At 44.3% G+C, this 20,495-nt stretch overlaps 1 protein-coding gene across 1 annotated transcript in view; it reads left to right on the top strand.

Annotated features, from left to right (window-relative positions):
• Positions 1-20,495, top strand: part of SLC35A1 (solute carrier family 35 member A1) — a 193,410-nt gene that overhangs the window by 109,220 nt on the left and 63,695 nt on the right. Inside the window, exon 5 of the mRNA XM_085611091.1 lies at positions 2,607-2,673. Coding sequence (XP_085467217.1) covers positions 2,607-2,673 — 67 coding nt within the window. The remainder of the gene's footprint in view (positions 1-2,606; positions 2,674-20,495) is intronic.

Consider the following 20,495-nt stretch of genomic DNA (forward strand, 5'->3'; position numbering starts at 1 on the left):
GTGGACACACCTATCTGACCAGATAATTTTCCTCTAAGGTGCCCTCTGGGTGGATGCATCACTAACTCTGAAACTGTCATCAGTGTGGGTTTATTAATACAAGATGTTTGATACCAAATATCCCTCTTTTCAGTGAAGCCATCGTATAGCTGGGGAACACATTTTCACCAATGTCCAGCACATGTTTTAAAATGGCTTCTCTGATCATTTGTACTGGTCATATGGAACTGACCAGCACAGGGGCATATCTGCTCAGTCAGCTATATCCTCATATGTAATATAAGGCACCCTGCCTTAGGGCTGTAAGGCCTGCTGCAGGGGTGACTTACAAATATTACATGCAGGGTTAGGGGACATGGCACACAGGGATGTGTCATTTTGTGTTTTCAAATTTGTTTTTGAACCAAATCAAGCAGCCTGCAATGGCAGTCTTGCCTGGGTTTGGTGAGGGGTCCCTTAATTTGGTACAATTTGTGCTGCAGCCCTTCAGAACCCTCTTTAGTACATCTGGCCCTAGATGCCAAAGGGGCCATTTTCTAGGGACTTTCAGAGGGTACTAAAGATATCACCAGTAGAAGAAACAATAGCATAGTTTTAAGAAAGAGATATGCCACTGGGGACCTTTTTAGCAGGAACTCAGTGCACTTCCAGTCGAAAGCACATCAAATACCAGGCGAAAAGTAGGGGTTCCCATGACGGAAAAAGGGCACTGTCGTATAAATAGTAGTTTTACTGCTAGAGAAAGAGGTTGAGTGGCCTGAGAGAGTCACCACCAGTCTGCTGGACCTCTGGAGGAGCATTTGAGGCCATTGAAGAGCGTACTCTGCCTCGTAGATCATTCTATCACTTTTGAATTTCCTCCTGTGATCACTTGGTTTGGGATATGGCATTAACTTTGGTGGATATTTTATCCCACATTAGCCTTTTCTCGGTCATGGTCACGTTGGTCATCTGAACAAGAGCTCCAAACAACTGTGTCCGAGCCCTAATAATTTAATGTACCTTTACTGTTAATTCTCTCTCTGAAAATCTAGGGTTCCTTCTCCCTGCCATGTTAAGAAAAAAATGTAAACAAAAAATACAAACATAGTAAACAAACCTAACTAAAGATATGTAAACAAAACCAAAAAAAGGGACCAAAAAGTCTGTAGCTCCTGCAGCTTTGAAAATGTTTAGGGAAAATGGCAGTTGGTTAGGAAAAGATTTGTTTTATAGTATGGACTCCAGGTGTGATTAATGTTCACATCCGGCTCAGGTGTCTTTGAAGTAGCTCCCATCATTAAGACGGAAGGTTATGTCAACAATAGACACATCCACTATGAATTTACTCCGTAGAAAGCCCCCTGCATCACTGCTGTGATGAGACATTTAAATCTGGCGGGCAGTTAACTGCTACTTCAACGCTGCTTGAGTAGTATCCGATGACAGACGAGTGTGCACCACCAACAGAGGACAACATCAGGTCTTATCGATTTTCTTATCAGTTTATCGCTTTTTCTTCTCTGTAGGACAGTTTAAGGCATACCTATCTTTCAGCACTCAATAAATGAAGGACAATTCTACAAGTTAAAAGTCTGTAAGGGAAGGAAAAGGTATTAGTGTTATTGCGTGGTCAGCTGCATGGCGCAACATGCATGAATGGTTGAGCAAGCCTATCTGATAAAGCCAAGTTGTTTTCCTTGACATACCATAAATAATTTTAGAAAATGAGTGTTGATTGTCCTCGAAATCCATTGGTGATCTGGTAAGTTTTAATAGGATATATTAATTATTAGACTCAGTTCTTCATCATTAGATTTGTTATCTGTACTGGGTAATGTTAAACATCTGATACTTTACGTAAAAAAATAAAAAAGAGTTGTACCCCAGTTAACTGACCCTCAAAAGTCTAGAAAGGAGGGGAGTGTTTTAAAGTTATTTAAATAGATCTTGCTCAATGGTATGTCAGTTGTAAGCTTGAATAGCCGGTAATATGCAGTATTTTCCTCTAGCCGCTGCCTTATTAGGTAATTCCACTTTAACAGATTGTAAATGGTTTCAGTTGTTTAAAATGTATGGGCTCTATAAGGCCGAACATGCTCAATGAGGTAGTGTAGGGCAGGGTAATTAGTGTAAGGTAATAGTTGTAGGGTAATTTTGGCTTCCTCCATGGTTTGAAATAATCCGGAATGCACCTTTTTTGAGAGGAAAAGGGTAAGAAGACCACCAACTTTCATATAAAATAATATAGTCCTATTTTCTTGGCTAAGGCACAAAGGTCACAAAAGGTCTTTAATTTGTTTATTTTTCATTCCATTGAATCTGGAAGGAAAGAATTAAGTGTACTATGAAATAATTTATTATGCTTTCTATCCATAGGAGTCCGTGTCTGTATTGAAGCATAAATATCCTAATATTGGAACACATAGACTTTGTGCATTCATTGTGCAGTAAATTTCTTGGATAAATCACTCAAATGAATACAAGTATTTTTGCATTTGAAACAGAGATTATTTTCATAGAAGATGTTTTATTTCCTGAAATAACATTGCAAGTTGAAATATTCTATCCAATATATATTGTAATCAATGTTCTTAAAACCATTGTAATGACCATATTTTTTGCAGGTGGAGCAGAATCCATTAATAGGGTTTGGTGCCATAGCAATCGCTGTGCTGTGCTCTGGATTTGCAGGTGAGGAAAAACATAGGATTGCATTTCTAAGAGTGTGGTCCTGTCATGTGTCTTAGTTAAGCCCAGGGAGAAATGCTACCATTTTATACATGTACACGTTTCCTAAGTTGCCTACCATTTCACATGATGACTTTTAACACACATTTGCTCTCATGACAATGCAGGATTAGTTTCTCTAAAACTACATTGCTTATATATTCCACTTTGTAGGAACAGTATCACAATATCTTGAACATCCCGTACAAGGTCGGAGTATACATGGTGCACATGCGGTTGTTTGTTTGTTCAACCATGCGGCGACGCAGCTATCTATAGAACATAAGCAATGGCGGCCTGACCAGAGGTTTCAGCTCAGAGCAAGGATGCTTTCGTTATAAATAAACAAGCATGTCCAGGTTTTAGGAAGAGGAGCACTTGCTGTCATGTGCAAGGTTACTACATGCTGAAAACTCAGCCTGCAGCTTGCTGATTCCTCTTCGAGGAGGGATGCCCAACTCGTGTCCAAGGTGGGGTACTACATTCATTCCTTTCAGGTAGCGGAGGTTGATCATCCAATAGGGGATTCTTGGCAAAACGCATACACACCCTAGACACTCAGATGTGGGGATGCGTAGTAGGAGCAATATATATATATATATATATATATATATATATATATATATATATTACCTACTGGCGGTCGCCAGTAGGTAGTTATAGTTAGGACCCCTTTTCCATAGGAAATCCGCAACATTCTATTTTGAATAACTTTGGCGCCGGTCGATGAATCCTCGCGAATTTCTCAAAATAGGTGGGGCGCTACGCTCCGCTCCTACCCTGAAAGTCTCGGGGGGATTCGTCAAGCGGGGGCTGAGATAAAAGGGGGGTCCCAAAACGCGTTTTTCCCATGCATTTTTCCATAGGACCTTTAGAACGAGCTACAGCCCGAACGGCTGAACAGAATTACTAGAAATTTGGCAGAGAGGTAGTCCGTAGGTCAAGGAAGTGCCTTTTGTAGGTTTGGTGTAAATCTGTTCAGTAGATTCTGAGAAAATAGCCTTTAAATCAATATATATATCTGAGCCCGCTTACGGTACGCTTACCGTACGCTTACCGTACGCGTACGGTGGCGTGCGCGAGCGCGATTCTGATTGGCTCTTAGATCTTAGTAAACATTCGAATCGGCCGAAACCAGGAAGCGGCGTCCGCCATTTTGTCTCTCGCACTGAGTGTTATTTATCAAACATGATGCCCAAAAACATGTTACGGGGCTGTTTTGACAACTCCCTCCCACATAGTCATGTTGAGGGAGTCCCCAAACATCCCCCAAGAGCAAAAACGGTTTTATTTTTTTTTCGGCAATTTCGCCGAGTACGCTTACCGTACGCTTACCGTAAGCGTACGGTAAAAAATAGAAATAAAAAAAACACTATCCACACTTACCCCACCCCCTGTGCTTTTGGTGGCCGTAGGCCCCCAAATGTACAGGGCTTATTACATCAGTAAAAAAACTATATTTTGGCAACATGAAATTATAAAATCGAAATAAAAAAAACACTATCCACATTGACCCCACCCCCTGTGCTTTTGGTGGCCGAAGGCCACCAAATGTACAGGGCTTATTAAAGTTGATAAAAACCGTGCACGGAACGCACTGCGTTAAGTGGGCGCGCACGCCTCGAATGGCGTAAAGTAACTTAGCATTTAAAAAACCTTGCAAATTCACTGAAAAAACCATAGGTTTCACACATGTTATAGTTAGCGGAAATTTAACTGATAAAAAACCAATGAAATTGCCCCGTTATAGTTAGTGCTGGCAACTATAACTCACGCGACCGCAATCTTCTGCTGATGACATATGTGTCTTTATAAAAAAAAATATTTGTAATATATGTATAGCTAAAAATGTATGGAAGAAGACATGGGCAAATAAGTGTCTAAATACAGTATTAGCATCAGCAGAGGATTGCGGTCGCGTGAGTTATAGTTGCCAGCACTAACTATAACGGGGCAATTTCATTGGTTTTTTATCAGTTAAATTTCCGCTAACTATAACATGTGTGAAACCTATGGTTTTTTCAGTGAATATATATATATACATACATACATTAACAAGATGGTGGAACTGTTCATCCTGATTTCTGTCCTTATACTGCTAGTTACTCTTATCTGCTTCTGTCCGTTGATCATTGCAGCACATATATTCTACACAAGAATCACGGTGGTTCAATAAATATTGAAAACGCCCTTCTGTGCATTCCTTGTATATTTCTCTGAGAGGAAGAGAGCATGAGTGACTGAGCAAAATGGTTTTAGATCTGTTACCACGATTCCTGGGAGGGACCAGGGTTGTCATGTTCTCTGGTTGCCATAACCGTTTGCTACTTATCTAGGCTTAGCGGTGCTTATGGTGGCACTGTCAGCTGACTGGCCTTTAGGACAACATATCCTTAGGGGGTGCTCGGAATCAGTCTGGCACCATCCCAAGGTATACGTTGCCCAACAAACGCACAGTTCCTACTGCAAAGTGGAAACTAACAGACATGGCCCCCAACTTATGAATTCTAACAAGTATTCAATTTTTGCTTTGACTTGGTGGTGCTTGTACTTCATCTCAGTCACTGATGTTGCAGAGTTGCTTAGTGAGATACAGCATCTGCTAACCTGTCTCCATGCAGTGTTTCAGAGTGCACACTATATAAAAGAGGGCCAAGGAGCCTTGCTCACAGCAAATTCATGTTTCCCAGGAAGAACTGTGCCACTTTTACCCAGCAACAACAACCACTGCTTTGTTCTCCTTGCATGGTCAATGTTTCCCCGCTGCTGGGGATTGCCCTGCACTGTCCCGTCCTGGCAGCCACTTCAAAGATATGGATTTATTCAATGCTGAATAGACACCTTGGTAAGTAGATACTTTCGACAGCATGTATTTATTATACATAAATGTTTAAATAGCACATTTTCAACAGATGCAGGGTACGTTATTCAGGATGGTCACAATGAAGCAGGTTTTATCACTCTAAATACTATGCCATGGGTGTGTCAAGAAACTGGACGGACAGGGTCACGAGGTCAGGCTGCACATGTAGAAAGTAGGCTAGGTGGAGGACTCATGAGTTCACTTTAGGTACCCCACTGTTGCCTAGGAGGTTACATTTTCTTCCCTATTACAGGAATCCAGGGATATAGCCACAGGTTTCACAGTGAAATGCATTGTTCCTTCCTGAGAGAATCTCATCTTCATTTGCCTCAATTCCATTAACTGCAAATATTGGTGGCCATTAGAAAGAGTTTATAAAAATTCTAAAGTAGTGTGCAGGTGCTCAATCTATGTAGTGCCTGCCTAACTCTCAGTCACTGGTGTGTTCACCATATGTATCATAAGAACATTGTGTCCAAAGATGCTAAAAAACCTTACTAGTGATTAATTCGTGTTCAAGAAAAGTAAAGAAAGTAAAAAAGGTGTGATAGGACGACAACGCCTCACGGAAGCAGCCCCAACGAGGTATGTGTAGACTGGTACTCGTCTACTACCTCCTGTTGTCATCATCGGTCGCTGCCGCCCAAACAGAAATAGTAAAGGTGGAACCGAAATGTGTACTATACTGCACTCGAACTCTACGTGATAGTCCTAATGACTCCTATCCTATCAAGCAACCTATGTGTTGCAGTGGTGTGTGCTAATCTACAACAACAGGAAGTGTCGACCCAAATTTGGTGAGTTGAGCCTGATCAGGACTCAAGTCACTCAAAAGTAAAACCGAGCAGCATAACACTAGCTATGTGGTGCTTTATTCTCAGCTGTGTCGCTTGCTCATTTAAAAACCGACATGTTTCGTTGCCGTATTACTTTACCGGCAACTTCATCAGGGCTAGGGTCGACTGGTCTCTCTGCAAACGCTAGTGTGTACCAGCGATATCTTTAAATCAGCACCTGGAGAGGACACAACAATAAAAACAATCAAACACACACATGTACTCTGTCTCTCCTCTACCAGGTCGTACCTGGTCTTGCCGAGCAGCTGCTCCTCATCCACAGCAATAGATTCATGTTATTGTAAAGATATTTACCCACGAGGTGCTGTGTAGCAGCATACCTGCACCTCCGTCATATAAGTGTCTTGGGTATTTGTGTACCGGCCCCTTTGGCTGTTAAAATCAGAACTGCGGAACTTTGTTTCTAGAAAAGGCACATCAAAGGAATCTGTGTATCAAAATCACTAGCATCACATACTTTTGGACCAATGATAATACTCATCTACTTGGATGTAGAGTGTTTGATTTTGTCCCGCCATTGTTCGAGAATCGTCATGGTGACTAGTTTACGATTCACCGTTGAATGCCTTCGTGCTGAAGTGTGTGTAATGAGTGGTTGCGTGTGGGTATCAATTTACGCTATGCTGATTTCTTGTGGACCTACTGCTGTGGTAGCATAGCACTTTGTAATAGTCAGACATGTATGGACATCCAGCTATACCCCTTCCTCATCTAGAGCTTCATACCCCCTACTTAGCCCGTGAAACGGGTCTTACCTCATCAGTCTGAGCCTCGGGTCGTAACTCGCCCTCGATCGCTAGTTGTCGGCCAACTTCCTGCTTATATGTGGAAGTCGCGCGGGAGCCGCGCTACCATTCAGAGTGGTTAACAGTGTAGCGCATGCGCGGAGAGGTTTTGGAAGGACAAGGCGGCCATCTTTGTTAAACCGCTACTTTCATGTACATAAAAACGGTTTGTAGCCTGATCGTATGATATATTATTATCAACTACTGACTGGAAAAAGGTCCAGATGCAATCTGGTGACTTCCTCCTTGCTCAAAAAGTAAATACCCATATTGGCCAAGTGCTAAGTAGTTTTTGAAGGGAGAGGCGGCCATCTTCATAAATCCGCTATTGTCAAGTGCCTTATGTTGGTCCTGTATCTGTACTTTTAAGATTGTTAACTGTCCGAGAAACTAGCAGGCTCCATGAAGGTGACCTGCTCTGTTCTGAAATGGTATGGGATACAGACTGTGAGTGTGTTTATGCAGCTCCCTCGAGAAATTCATGACTCGTCTGCCTCGGGCTGTCTAAGAGCGCAATAGTAGTGGTATTAGCATCCTTCATCATAGGCCGGCCCACACTTAGATGTTTAAAGGTGTGGGCGAGTATCTACCTGACCCTGTTGAGTGACTAGAATGTGATGCTGGGTTAGTAACTAATGGGGCCTGTAACCGCAGATGTCCGGTTGTTTACATATTTCAATATTTGCAGTTTACAGGTTATAGTACCACCCTATTCCACTCAATAAGGTCATTGAGTCCCTGTTGGTCTGCCTTCTCTTGGTAGGACATGGCCGGCTTCAAATTGCCCCACATAGATGCATGCTAAACTAGGAGCGAATGTCGCACCCATGGAAGTCCCGGATACTTGCAAATAGAGTTGGTTTTTATAGGCAAAGAAATTCCTAGTAAGGGCCAGCTCAACACACTGGAGCACAAAAGATTGTGGAACATCATAGAACCATTCACACGATTCCAAGGCCCTTGCTGCTGCCACCAGCGTGGCTGCCTGGGGAATACTGGTGTATAATGATTCTATATCAATTGTGACCAGGAATTGGTTCTGGGGATCATAATCAATGTCCTGGAGAATCCTTAGTACGTCGGTAGTGTCCTGGACGTAAGAGGGCTGCGTGATCACACATTCCCTGAGGAAAAAGTCAGCGTATTGGGACAGTGGTTCCAAGGTGGATTGGATGCCCGAGACTATGGGCCGCCCGGGAGGGGGCCTTTGTTGTTTATGAATCTTCGGGACAATGTAGAAAACCGGGACTCGTGGCTTATCATTGATAAGAAACTCAGCCTCCTTGGCCGTTAGCCATTTCTTTTCTTTGGCCTCTGCAACCATAGTGTGGATAATGGCTTGCAACGATTTGGTAGGGTCCCTCATCAATGGTTGGTAGTTTTGACGAACACTCAGAAGCCTGGTCACCTCGGCTTCATAATCAGATGTGTTGAGCACTACCACTGCCCCACCCTTATCTGCCGGTTTGATGGTAATGGTGTCATTCTGCTGCAACGATCGAACAGCTAACCAGTCAGCATGGGTCATATTGCTACGGTTAGAGCTCTGTTGTTGTTCCTCAAGGACAGTGATGTCCTGGAGCACTTTTTGTTCAAAGACCATAACCTCGGGGCCAATAGAGTGTAAAGGAGGGCAAAAACGGGAGGGGCGTCTGAGGTCAGTGGAGAAGACCGATGGGGCTTCTGCTTCCTTACCCTCAAAGAATTTTTTAAGTTTTATTTTCCTCATTACGCCCTGGAATTCACTCCTCAATTTAAAGCTGTCATGCTTGGGTGTTGGGACATATCCCAAACCCTTATTGAGAACCCTCTGTTCATCAATCGTAAGTGTATATGATGACAGGTTGACCACAATATTGTTTTCTTTTTTGGTTGTTAGAGCGGTGTTCGGCCTCGGCTGCGTGTGATCCAATGACACTGGGATTCCATCAGGGCATTACCAATGTGGGGGGTGCTCCGTGTGCGAGCTTACTACTGTAACCAAACATGTCACTTTGAATGGTGGTAAAACCTGGTATTTGAATGCATTCAGCAATTGTAACACCCATAACGTCATCTACAGGCTGACATGCCCGTGTGGTATGCACTACATTGGTCTTACCACCCGTAAGGTGAAAATCAGAATACAGGAACACCTCAGCACCATTAGGGCAGGTAAATTAACCACCAAACTGGTACAACATTTCATGACATTGGGACATAATCCCAGAGATGTCAGGTGGGTAGTGCTTGAACGTGTCACGGGCGATCTGTACAATATGGAAGCTAGGCTCTTGACCAAAGAGGCCCGTTGGATTTACCAAGAGAAGGCAGACCAACAGGGACTCAATGACCTTATTGAGTGGAATAGGGTGGTACTATAACCTGTAAACTGCAAATATTGAAATATGTAAACAACCGGACATCTGCGGTTACAGGCCCCATTAGTTACTAACCCAGCATCACATTCTAGTCACTCAACAGGGTCAGGTAGATACTCGCCCACACCTTTAAACATCTAAGTGTGGGCCGGCCTATGATGAAGGATGCTAATACCACTACTATTGCGCTCTTAGACAGCCCGAGGCAGACGAGTCATGAATTTCTCGAGGGAGCTGCATAAACACACTCACAGTCTGTATCCCATACCATTTCAGAACAGAGCAGGTCACCTTCATGGAGCCTGCTAGTTTCTCGGACAGTTAACAATCTTAAAAGTACAGATACAGGACCAACATAAGGCACTTGACAATAGCGGATTTATGAAGATGGCCGCCTCTCCCTTCAAAAACTACTTAGCACTTGGCCAATATGGGTATTTACTTTTTGAGCAAGGAGGAAGTCACCAGATTGCATCTGGACCTTTTTCCAGTCAGTAGTTGATAATAATATATCATACGATCAGGCTACAAACCGTTTTTATGTACATGAAAGTAGCGGTTTAACAAAGATGGCCGCCTTGTCCTTCCAAAACCTCTCCGCGCATGCGCTACACTGTTAACCACTCTGAATGGTAGCGCGGCTCCCGCGCGACTTCCACATATAAGCAGGAAGTTGGCCGACAACTAGCGATCGAGGGCGAGTTACGACCCGAGGCTCAGACTGATGAGGTAAGACCCGTTTCACGGGCTAAGTAGGGGGTATGAAGCTCTAGATGAGGAAGGGGTATAGCTGGATGTCCATACATGTCTGACTATTACAAAGTGCTATGCTACCACAGCAGTAGGTCCACAAGAAATCAGCATAGCGTAAATTGATACCCACACGCAACCACTCATTACACACACTTCAGCACGAAGGCATTCAACGGTGAATCGTAAACTAGTCACCATGACGATTCTCGAACAATGGCGGGACAAAATCAAACACTCTACATCCAAGTAGATGAGTATTATCATTGGTCCAAAAGTATGTGATGCTAGTGATTTTGATACACAGATTCCTTTGATGTGCCTTTTCTAGAAACAAAGTTCCGCAGTTCTGATTTTAACAGCCAAAGGGGCCGGTACACAAATACCCAAGACACTTATATGACGGAGGTGCAGGTATGCTGCTACACAGCACCTCGTGGGTAAATATCTTTACAATAACATGAATCTATTGCTGTGGATGAGGAGCAGCTGCTCGGCAAGACCAGGTACGACCTGGTAGAGGAGAGACAGAGTACATGTGTGTGTTTGATTGTTTTTATTGTTGTGTCCTCTCCAGGTGCTGATTTAAAGATATCGCTGGTACACACTAGCGTTTGCAGAGAGACCAGTCGACCCTAGCCCTGATGAAGTTGCCGGTAAAGTAATACGGCAACGAAACATGTCGGTTTTTAAATGAGCAAGCGACACAGCTGAGAATAAAGCACCACATAGCTAGTGTTATGCTGCTCGGTTTTACTTTTGAGTGACTTGAGTCCTGATCAGGCTCAACTCACCAAATTTGGGTCGACACTTCCTGTTGTTGTAGATTAGCACACACCACTGCAACACATAGGTTGCTTGATAGGATAGGAGTCATTAGGACTATCACGTAGAGTTCGAGTGCAGTATAGTACACATTTCGGTTCCACCTTTACTATTTCTGTTTGGGCGGCAGCGACCGATGATGACAACAGGAGGTAGTAGACGAGTACCAGTCTACACATACCTCGTTGGGGCTGCTTCCGTGAGGCGTTGTCGTCCTATCACACCTTTTTTACTTTCTTTACTTTTCTTGAACACGAATTAATCACTAGTAAGGTTTTTTAGCATCTTTGGACACAATGTTCTTATGATACATATGGTGAACACACCAGTGACTGAGAGTTAGGCAGGCACTACATAGATTGAGCACCTGCACACTACTTTAGAATTTTTATAAACTTGTTCATAGGGTAGGTCTTGTTGTATTTCAGGATTGTGAGTGGGGGGCCACCTACCCTTTAAACCCCCTAGGCTCCCTTGTTGTGTAAGGCCATTAGAAAGAGTCTGGCAACACAAGTGTAAATGACTTTATAAATAAAGGATAGGGGCATGATCTACTTGAAATTGCCCATCGTCCTTTAATTATACACCAGTACACTTGCTTCTGAGGTCATAGTCCATCCATGTCACTGTTGTGATAATTGTATAGTTTGAGTGAACCTGCCAAGCACAAGCCCTGCTGCAGAAAGTCCTCCATTATCATGCGTGGTCTATAGATATTTACCTTTTACTAGGGCTTCACACAGTACAAGACTGAATTGCTAGCAGTTAAAATTATTGCAGTGTCTTTTCTTTTTTCTCTGTTATGCATTTTGTATGTTGCCAATTACTTGGCCTCTTAGTGATTTTTCTTGAAGATGTAGGTATCTGTGTTTGTGGGTCCATGGGGATGCCCCTGGATGGACACTGCCCAATATAGCAAGAGTGGGGTTGGTGTTTGTAAGAAATTGGCTTATTGGATGATGGTGCTGAAAACCCTGTTCAAGCAACAACCACAATCCTTGTCAGGATGAACCACAAAAGTCACTAAATTAACATGTGCTTAACCCACTGGTAGCTTGGCATACAAAAGCAGTCAGGCTTAGAGACAAAGTGTAAAGTTTTTTTATGCAGCACACACACAGTATAAAAGTAAAAACAAAACACAAAAATCTCAAGCCAATTTAGAAAATGAACATAAATTCTAATACAATTATACCAAAACAAATTAACTTCAATCCGTAGAACCGGAGTTATGAATTTTTAACGTTTTAGTGAAATCTATTGTCTAAAAGATCTTAGCACCAACCACTGGTATCTTGTCACGAGAGATCGGGGCAAAGTCAAATGCTAAGGCCGACTGCAATGGAGTGCGGGTCTGATGCTCAAGGTGGATCAGACCCAGTCTCATCTTACCTTTGGACTTGGAAAATTTCTTGAAGAAAAATCAAGGCGAAGGTAGAGTTCAGCAAGCTGTTTCCGAGGAGGAGTCGTAATCACCGGGGAGCCACTGGACCTCATTGAAGCAGTCAACAATGGCAGGAAAAAGCTCAGAGTGGGCAAAACTGCGTTCTAGGCTGATGAGGTTGTTGATTTTTCTGGGTTCGAAGTTTAGGGTTGGGCAGGAGCAGTACCTCGAACACAACTTCTAAAGGTCCATGACATAGGGCGCACCAGCTGGGGGGTTCTGAGTCACTCCAGAAGAGGTTTGGTGGAAGGTTCAAGGCCTCAGGAGCTTGTTATGTCCCTGTAGCCAGCGTTGGAGGACAACCAATAAACCCTTGGAGTTACTTCTGGTTGTCCTGGGTTCAAGGAAATTGTCCAGCTCTCCTTCAAGCAGCATGACAGGCCTTCAAGCAGCTGGGCGGTCCTCTGGGTGTCCGCGCACTCATCTGAAGTTTTCCACAGGTCAAGGAGTGTACTGAAGAGTTGTTCTGGGGTCCAGTATATATACCTGGTACCAGCCTTTGAAGTGGGGTAATTCCCCTATTCTACCCCCTCATCTGGTTTTGGAAAGTTCTTCCCTTCCCCTACCAAGGCTCCTAGAAGTTTAGGCCGACAAAAAACAATTGCCAGGTTCCTTTGTGAGTGCTGGAGGCGAGCTGTTTGAAGTGTAAGTGGGGCAGAGAACATTGGCTCCCAACATGTGGGCAGAGCCAAAGCCCCACTCCTAGTGGTTCTCACATAATTGTCTGGCGACAGCTGCACTGTCTCGCAAGCCAATAAGAGGGAAGGTTTGCGGCTGGCAAAAGGTGTTTTTTCCAGGTTTAAAACTGCACCACTCCAGCCTGCATTGGCAGGCCTGAGACAGGTTTTAATAAGCTAGTTTAGTGGGTGGCACAATGAGCGCAGCAGCCCCACTAGTAGCATTTAATTTACAGGCTCTGGGTACATCTCATACTACTTTACTAGGGACTTACGCGTACATTAAATGTGCCAGTCAGGTGTAAACCATATATTACCATGTTTTAAGGAGAGAGAGCACAGGCACTTAAGCACTGGTTAGCAGTGGTAAAGTGCAAATAGTACTAAAGCCTACAAAAACAAATTCAGCAAAACGGGAGGGGTGAAGGCCAAAAGTTTAAGGGTGACCCTGCAGAGAGGGCCAGGTCCAATAGTGTTGGGTTCTCTGTACTTTTGCATTCTTAAGGTGATATGGGGCATGTGACATTAACCTGTAGACCAAATCCTTGTGCAGATGAGGTCTTTTTATGGTTATTTATGTGGCATGTATTACAGTGGGAGTGCAGGCCAATTTACCCACTACTTAACCAGCTGTAAGTTTTGCAGTGTGAATCTTTTCTGGATTCACATGCTGTGCATTATTCGCCATCTAGAGGTTGGGTCCGGAATACTCCTTATAAACCTTTTGTCCTTCTCCGTATTTTTTTCTTGTTGATGGGTGTCGTCGGATCTTCATTTCGTGCTCCTTTGCGAGGTTGTCGTGCTTCCTCCGGAAACTCCCACCTTTGGTCGCCAATTTTTTTTTTTCGCTTTTGGGTCTGGGTGCATGCTGAATACTCCCCAACTATTGGAAGAAATAGAAAAATCAAAAGATGTCCACCGGGAGAAGTAAACATATAAAGAAGGTACTGGAGAAGTTATGTGAGAAGTTAAAAGTTCCTCCCATGGTTCTGAAAAATGCACGTGCAGGAGGCCCCCCTGTGCATGGTGATGGAGAAGACTCCATTCCAGTTTTGCAAGAACTGAGATCATAAGTTTTTCCCAGACCAACACCCAGTCTGCAACCTCTGCCTGCCGTAGACCGCCGAAGTGAAAACTGCAACGCCTGCTCAGTGTTTATCCTGAAGATTCTGAGGGTAGGAGAGCAGCAGAGAAGGGCCCACCACAACATTCAGGGCCAACATCCCCCACCGTCTCTATAAGACTTGGGCCTCTCAAGCGACAAAAGTGGATAACGTAGACTAAGGACCAGAAAGGGATACGGAGGTAGACATCCACATCATGGACATCGACGCACAAAAAAGCATGAAGACCTCTTGAACCAAGAGAACCATTATGCTTGAAGAACTTACAAGAGTTGCGAAAATCTGACTGAAAAACCTCTAAGGGAGTCTCGGCATCGAGGCACTCGATGACCACAGTTGCGACCAGAGAGACAAGTACCCTCCGATCCTTTGAAAAGGACATGCTGCACTAAGGACCCCTGAAAAATCCAAGACGTTGAAGGACGGTCGAGGAAAAGACGCTTCGACGTCAAAACTAGAGAGGTCAAAATCTGAAAGATAGATTCCACCGACGACATTGTCTTTAAAAGACTCTTCGTCATCAAGGAGAAAGGCTGAAAATCTCGACACCAGTCAACAAGCGACCAAGATAGAGAGGAGGAAGGGATGGCTTGAGACTGAAATGGTGAATCTTCTACAAAAGAAGAAAGAATTTGATGAAAGAATTTTGAATCCCTCCAAGGACCTGAACAGCAAAGGGTCAAGGGGACAAAAATGTCAAAGAAACAGAGCCACAATTCACTCCTGTACCTCAAAAAGATCTGAAAGAAGAAATCTGTTATGACGAGGAGGAGGAACAACATTACCAGGGTTCTGAGGCTTCAGGAGACACAATGGCAGGACCTTCAAACGGATTCCCCTGAAGAAGGTGTGGATACTTATCCTTTTAGGCCATCACCACCTGACGATATTGGGGTGTACAACCAGGTAATTAAAAAAGCAGCAGACCGATATGGGGTCCAGCTAGAGGAGGAGAAACCTCAATCATGTTTGTTTTTAGAAACTCTCCTGCTACACAATCGGGAAACCAATGTATCCCTAGCTGCCAAGTGTGTTGGATCAAGGAAAGGAGGCTTTTAAGGAACCTGCAACATGCAGGAAAGTTACTCCTAAAGCAGAGAAGAAAAACGATCACTCTTCCAAAATTCCAATCTACATAAAAGGTACAGTCTCAGCAGATTCGATGATGGTATCCACTGCCAGGAAAAGAGAGAACCTCCCAAGCACAATAGGGCCTCCTCCAAAACAAAGCGAGTTAGCAGATGGATCTCATGGGTCGAAAGGTGGACAGAAGTGCAGCAAATCAATGGCACATTTCAAATGCATTGCTCAACCATCACACCTATCAACATGGGGAGAAATAGGGGAGTTCATGAGACAGCTCTCTGAACAGTAGCGAAAGAGGGCAGCATACCTTGTAGAGGATGGCAAAAACATCACCAACACATGCAAAAAATCTGCACTGGATGCAGCCGACACATTAAGCAGACAGATGATGATAGGCATCACAGAAAAAAGACATGCCTGGTTACGAATTTCAGGTTTCAAACCCAAAGTACAAACTAATATTCTAAATGCACCATTTAATGGAGAACAACTATTTGGGAGTGCAGTAGATGAGATTCTTAATCAGTTAAAAAACTACAACGAAACAGCAAAGTCAATTACGGCTTTGCGATTCAGAGGTAATATGCATAGAGGTTCACTACCTTCTTGAAGACCCACAGGAAGGGACATCTTCCATCCAGGAACCTCCCATCAAACTTACCAACAAACATATCAGGGAGGAAATTGGTCAAACCAGCAGCAACAACAACAACAACAAGGTTGGAATTACCAGCAGGGAAGAAAGTCCTTTTGCAGGCGCTCACGTGGAAGAGGACAACCTCAAAGGGGAGGGGCTCCCCCTGCAAATAAATGATTCAACAAACATCACAAGGCTACATTTCAGATGCTCACACTAAAACTGGCATTTTTAGTGGCCATGCCTCACTATGCAGAGTTAGTGAATTAGAAGCACTCACCCTACAAGAACCTTATTTCCAAGTACAGAAGGACAGAATTGTCATGAGAACCGACCACAGTTTATGCCAAATGTTATATCAGAGTTCTACATGAACCAGAGTATACAAATACCAAGTTTTTTTCAAAAGCCAAAGACACGCATAAAGGTCATTACACACTGTAGATGCAAGACGTGCGGTAATGTATTATATAGAAAGAATAAAAGCGGACAGAAAGACAAAACAGCTTTTTGTGTAATTTGCGAATAGTTTTATAGGAAGACCAGTTACAAAGAACACAATTGAAGATGGATAGCTCAACCGATTCAACTATGCCATAGAATGCAGGAGAGACATTATAAAAGACTCCTGATGCCCATTCAACAAGAAAGGAGCAACCATTGCTTTCCTAGGAAATATTCCATTACAAGACATTTGTATGGCAATTACTTGGTCATCAGTGTATACATTCAGATGAACAAGGAATTTCAAGTAGGACAAAGGGTCTTACAACATCTGTTTTCAAATCCATGCTCTTCTTCAATCCAGCCACCACTGTAGTAACAAACTGCTAAAAAATAAATGCACAGCAAGTGAATCCAGAAAAGATTGACACTGCAAAATGTATAGTTTCTTACCTGATGGTGTAATTTTGCAGCTTGAAGAATTTTCTGGATTCACAAGCGAACCCACCCACCTCCTATAAGAAGATAAGAGGAGGGAACAGCAAAAAAATTAAAAATTTTTTGAAGAATTTTAAGATGGCGACCAAAGGTCTACGTCAAAAAAGAACACTAAATAGGTCCGTCGACGCCCACCAACAACAAATGGAGTAGAAGGCCAAAAGGTTTATAAGGAGAATTCCAGACCCGACTACTAGATGGCGGAATAATGCACAGCATGTGAATCCAGAAAATTCTTCAACCTGCAAAATTTCACCGACGGGTAAGAAACTTTACGTTATTTCACCTGCTGGTGTTTTGATGAACTTCATGCTGTACAGTGGCAACTGTACATTCCTTGGTGTAAGTGGAGTGTTTAAGTGTGTGTGTGTGCAGAGTATAAGGCTTATTTTATTACTTAGCACGTTTAAGTTGTTTCGGATGACAGGATGCTGTGTTGATCATCTGTGTAGTCCCAGAGTAAGGGTTTTAACTTGTTGTCTTGGTCAAGTTAAAATAGGGAAATATATCTACTTGTGCTACACTGAGTCAGCCCTATCCTACCTTCCTCTACCAGCTCCTCCACACTCCGGTTCCCTTGTCTCTCTTTATCTGTGCCCCTCCAGTTAACCAGGGCCTCCCTTCTCAAGAACATTTGCGATTCTAAAATGCTGAGGGCATTTTGTATAGCACAGTGATCGCCAATTGGCCTCTCGGCGTATTACATTCTTGTGCACTGATGTCTGTTGTGTTTGTGGGTTTACCCTTATTGCCTTGCCTGGAGGAGGGGGTAATCGTGCGGATGGCTAGTCAAGTAGTGGCTGTTCGGTTTTATGGCAAGTCAACAATTGGCTTATTTCTCTTGAGTGCCGGTTTGCTTCTGGACTTTGGGCTGATATATTCTTAGAACTCTAAGAGGAAATTCTGACACGCACGGGCCTAGTTCCTCCCTGTCACTAATCAATAAACTTTTCAAGGCAGGATGTGAGTAGATGTAGGTGTAGTACAGTATTATCTTGTAGAAACAAGCTGTTGCTGTAGAGTTATTTATTGGTTACTTAATAAAAACCATATCAACATAAAACAAAAGTAGATTGTACAAGAGAAAATCAATCAAACCCTGACCTTGGTAGGAGAAACTAAAATAAGAATACATTAGTCATAGTGTTGATTAGCCAATTCGGAAAAATTCAAAAATACAACTCTTAAAAATCAGTACAAAAAAGTTATTAAATTACAAATCATTGTTTAAGTTCACCGTTTATCAGAGAGAAAAAAACGTTTATGTAAAGTTGTTTGTTTGAGTGAGGATGTCGGAACTATGCAGCTGCACCAAAATGTGAGTGGACTATTTTGGACACGATAGAAAGTGTGAATATCGCCAAAGATGATAATGTACTTCTCATCTGAAAGAAGCACGTTAGATATAGATTCCTTACCTTAGAATTACACCTGGGCGTCCGACTGGATCTGGAACGTTTTTTTCGTCAGCAGTACCTCTGCGCGTCGGAAGGTGTCGTCGGTCGGCAATGTGTCCATTGTTGGCGTCGTGGTCACCGGAATGACGTCGCGGCAGCTACTTGGACACCGCACTTCGCGCGCTGACTTTAGTTTTCTTTTTCCGCACCAGCCAGCGCAGATCCGGGAAGAGCGGTACCTCCAGCCACTTTTTGACTGACTTTTTCTCGAGTTTTGTTAACTTCTTTTTCGAGTCTTCGACTCCTGGTGCACGAGGGATGCCCGGTTCCAAGCCTTGCGGTTCCTGTCATCGGATGATGTCGGTGACGGAGCCGCAACGCGTGTATCTATTCTGCCTGGGGCGCGACCACGACCCCAAGTCGTGCTCCGACTGCCAGTCGATGGTGCCGAAGGCTTTGCGGGAGCAGTCCCAAAAGCTCCTTGAGCACCGGCAGTCGGCCCGCGACGTTTGAGGTCCCGGTCGCGAGAGAGGTCGAGGGACCTGTTGCGGAGCCACCATCATTCGGGTTCCAAGTCTTCGAAGTCTTCACACTCTGGGTCGGGTAATCCAAAGCCTAAGAAGAAGTCGACAAAGCATCATCACTCTTCAACCTCTCCTTGTCGGTTGGCCGACCTGACTAGGAACGCGGGTGGTGCCCCTCCCGCACCTCTGCGCGCGGAGCCCGAAGAGTCGACTCCGCGTTTCCCTCCCTTTCCGGGACCCGGAGCGACTCCCTGTAAGAAAGTGGGTTTCTGTTGTAGTAACCCCCCCACTTTTAGCCAGACTACTGATGAACCTTTAATTGGTGTGCCCTGGGTCCCTGACAATTAGGTTCCCAGGGCCTGTGTTCTTTCCCCAAAACTAAACCCAATTGGCATCTCTGCCACAGGTCAGCCCCTGGTTAATGGTGCCACAGGTACCCAGGGCACTGTGACCAGAGAAGGCCTCTAAGGGCTGCAGGACTTATTGTGCCACCCTTAGAGGTCATGTACCACTACACTCTTACACTGCCCTTGCAGGCTGCATGTTTTGGTGCAGAACAAAATGAAGGGTCAACATGGCACACATCCCTGTGTGCCATGCCTACAACCCACTGCCCTGGTATAGATCGGTGACCCCTCTAGTTGGGTGCACTATACCAGTGGTGAGGGTACAGCTGCATGAGCCCTGTACCCCTGCAGTGTCTCGAAGTCCATTCTTAGACATTGTAAGTGCAGTGCTGCCTTTAAGAGTATATGGTGCTGGGAGTTTGTCTTTACAAACTCCACAGCACCATAATGGCTACACTGAAAACTGAGAAGTTTGGTATCAAACTTCTCAGTACATTAAACCCACACTGATGACCATGTGGGATTTAATGAAAAATGCACACAGAGGGCATCTCGGAGATGCCCCCTGAAAACTAATCCACCTCTAGTGCACCGACTGAGTGGCTGCTCAGGCTGCCATCAACAGACATATTTCTGGACCCCTGGGTCGAGAGCCTGCTGCTCTCTGGGGACTGAAACAATGCACATCCTGAGACGAGGTACCAAGTCTCCCCCCCCCCCCCCCCCCCCCCAGGATAGGCAGGGTTCACGAAGGGGAAGCTTCAAAGGCATGCCACCTTTGTGAGCTTCCCCAGACTACTTGCTGCTTTCAGCAACTGGTCCCCACTGGTTCTGACCCCCCCCCCCTCCCTTTAGGCGGGAGAACCGGCGTGAAAAATATGTGAGGGAGAGAGGTGTGCCCACCTCTGCCAACTCCACCCCTCAGGTGGGGGAGGCAAGGTGAAGCACAACTCCAAGTCCCTGCCATCTTGAGGATGGGGGGGACCCAACCAACCAGGGACAGGCTCGTGCCGCCCTCCCACTGGAGGGTGCAAAAACAAATGCAAAAACAACAATTGATGGACAGAATGCAGAACAGTGTCATACATTCACCCCAGTACAAAAATCTGGGCCTAAATCCATCGTTTTTTTGCTCACCATGCCATTCCACTTTGGACCCAGCCATATG

The sequence above is a fragment of the Triturus cristatus genome, chromosome 6 (assembly GCF_964204655.1).
Source record: "Triturus cristatus chromosome 6, aTriCri1.1, whole genome shotgun sequence".
NCBI lineage: Eukaryota > Metazoa > Chordata > Amphibia > Caudata > Salamandridae > Triturus > Triturus cristatus.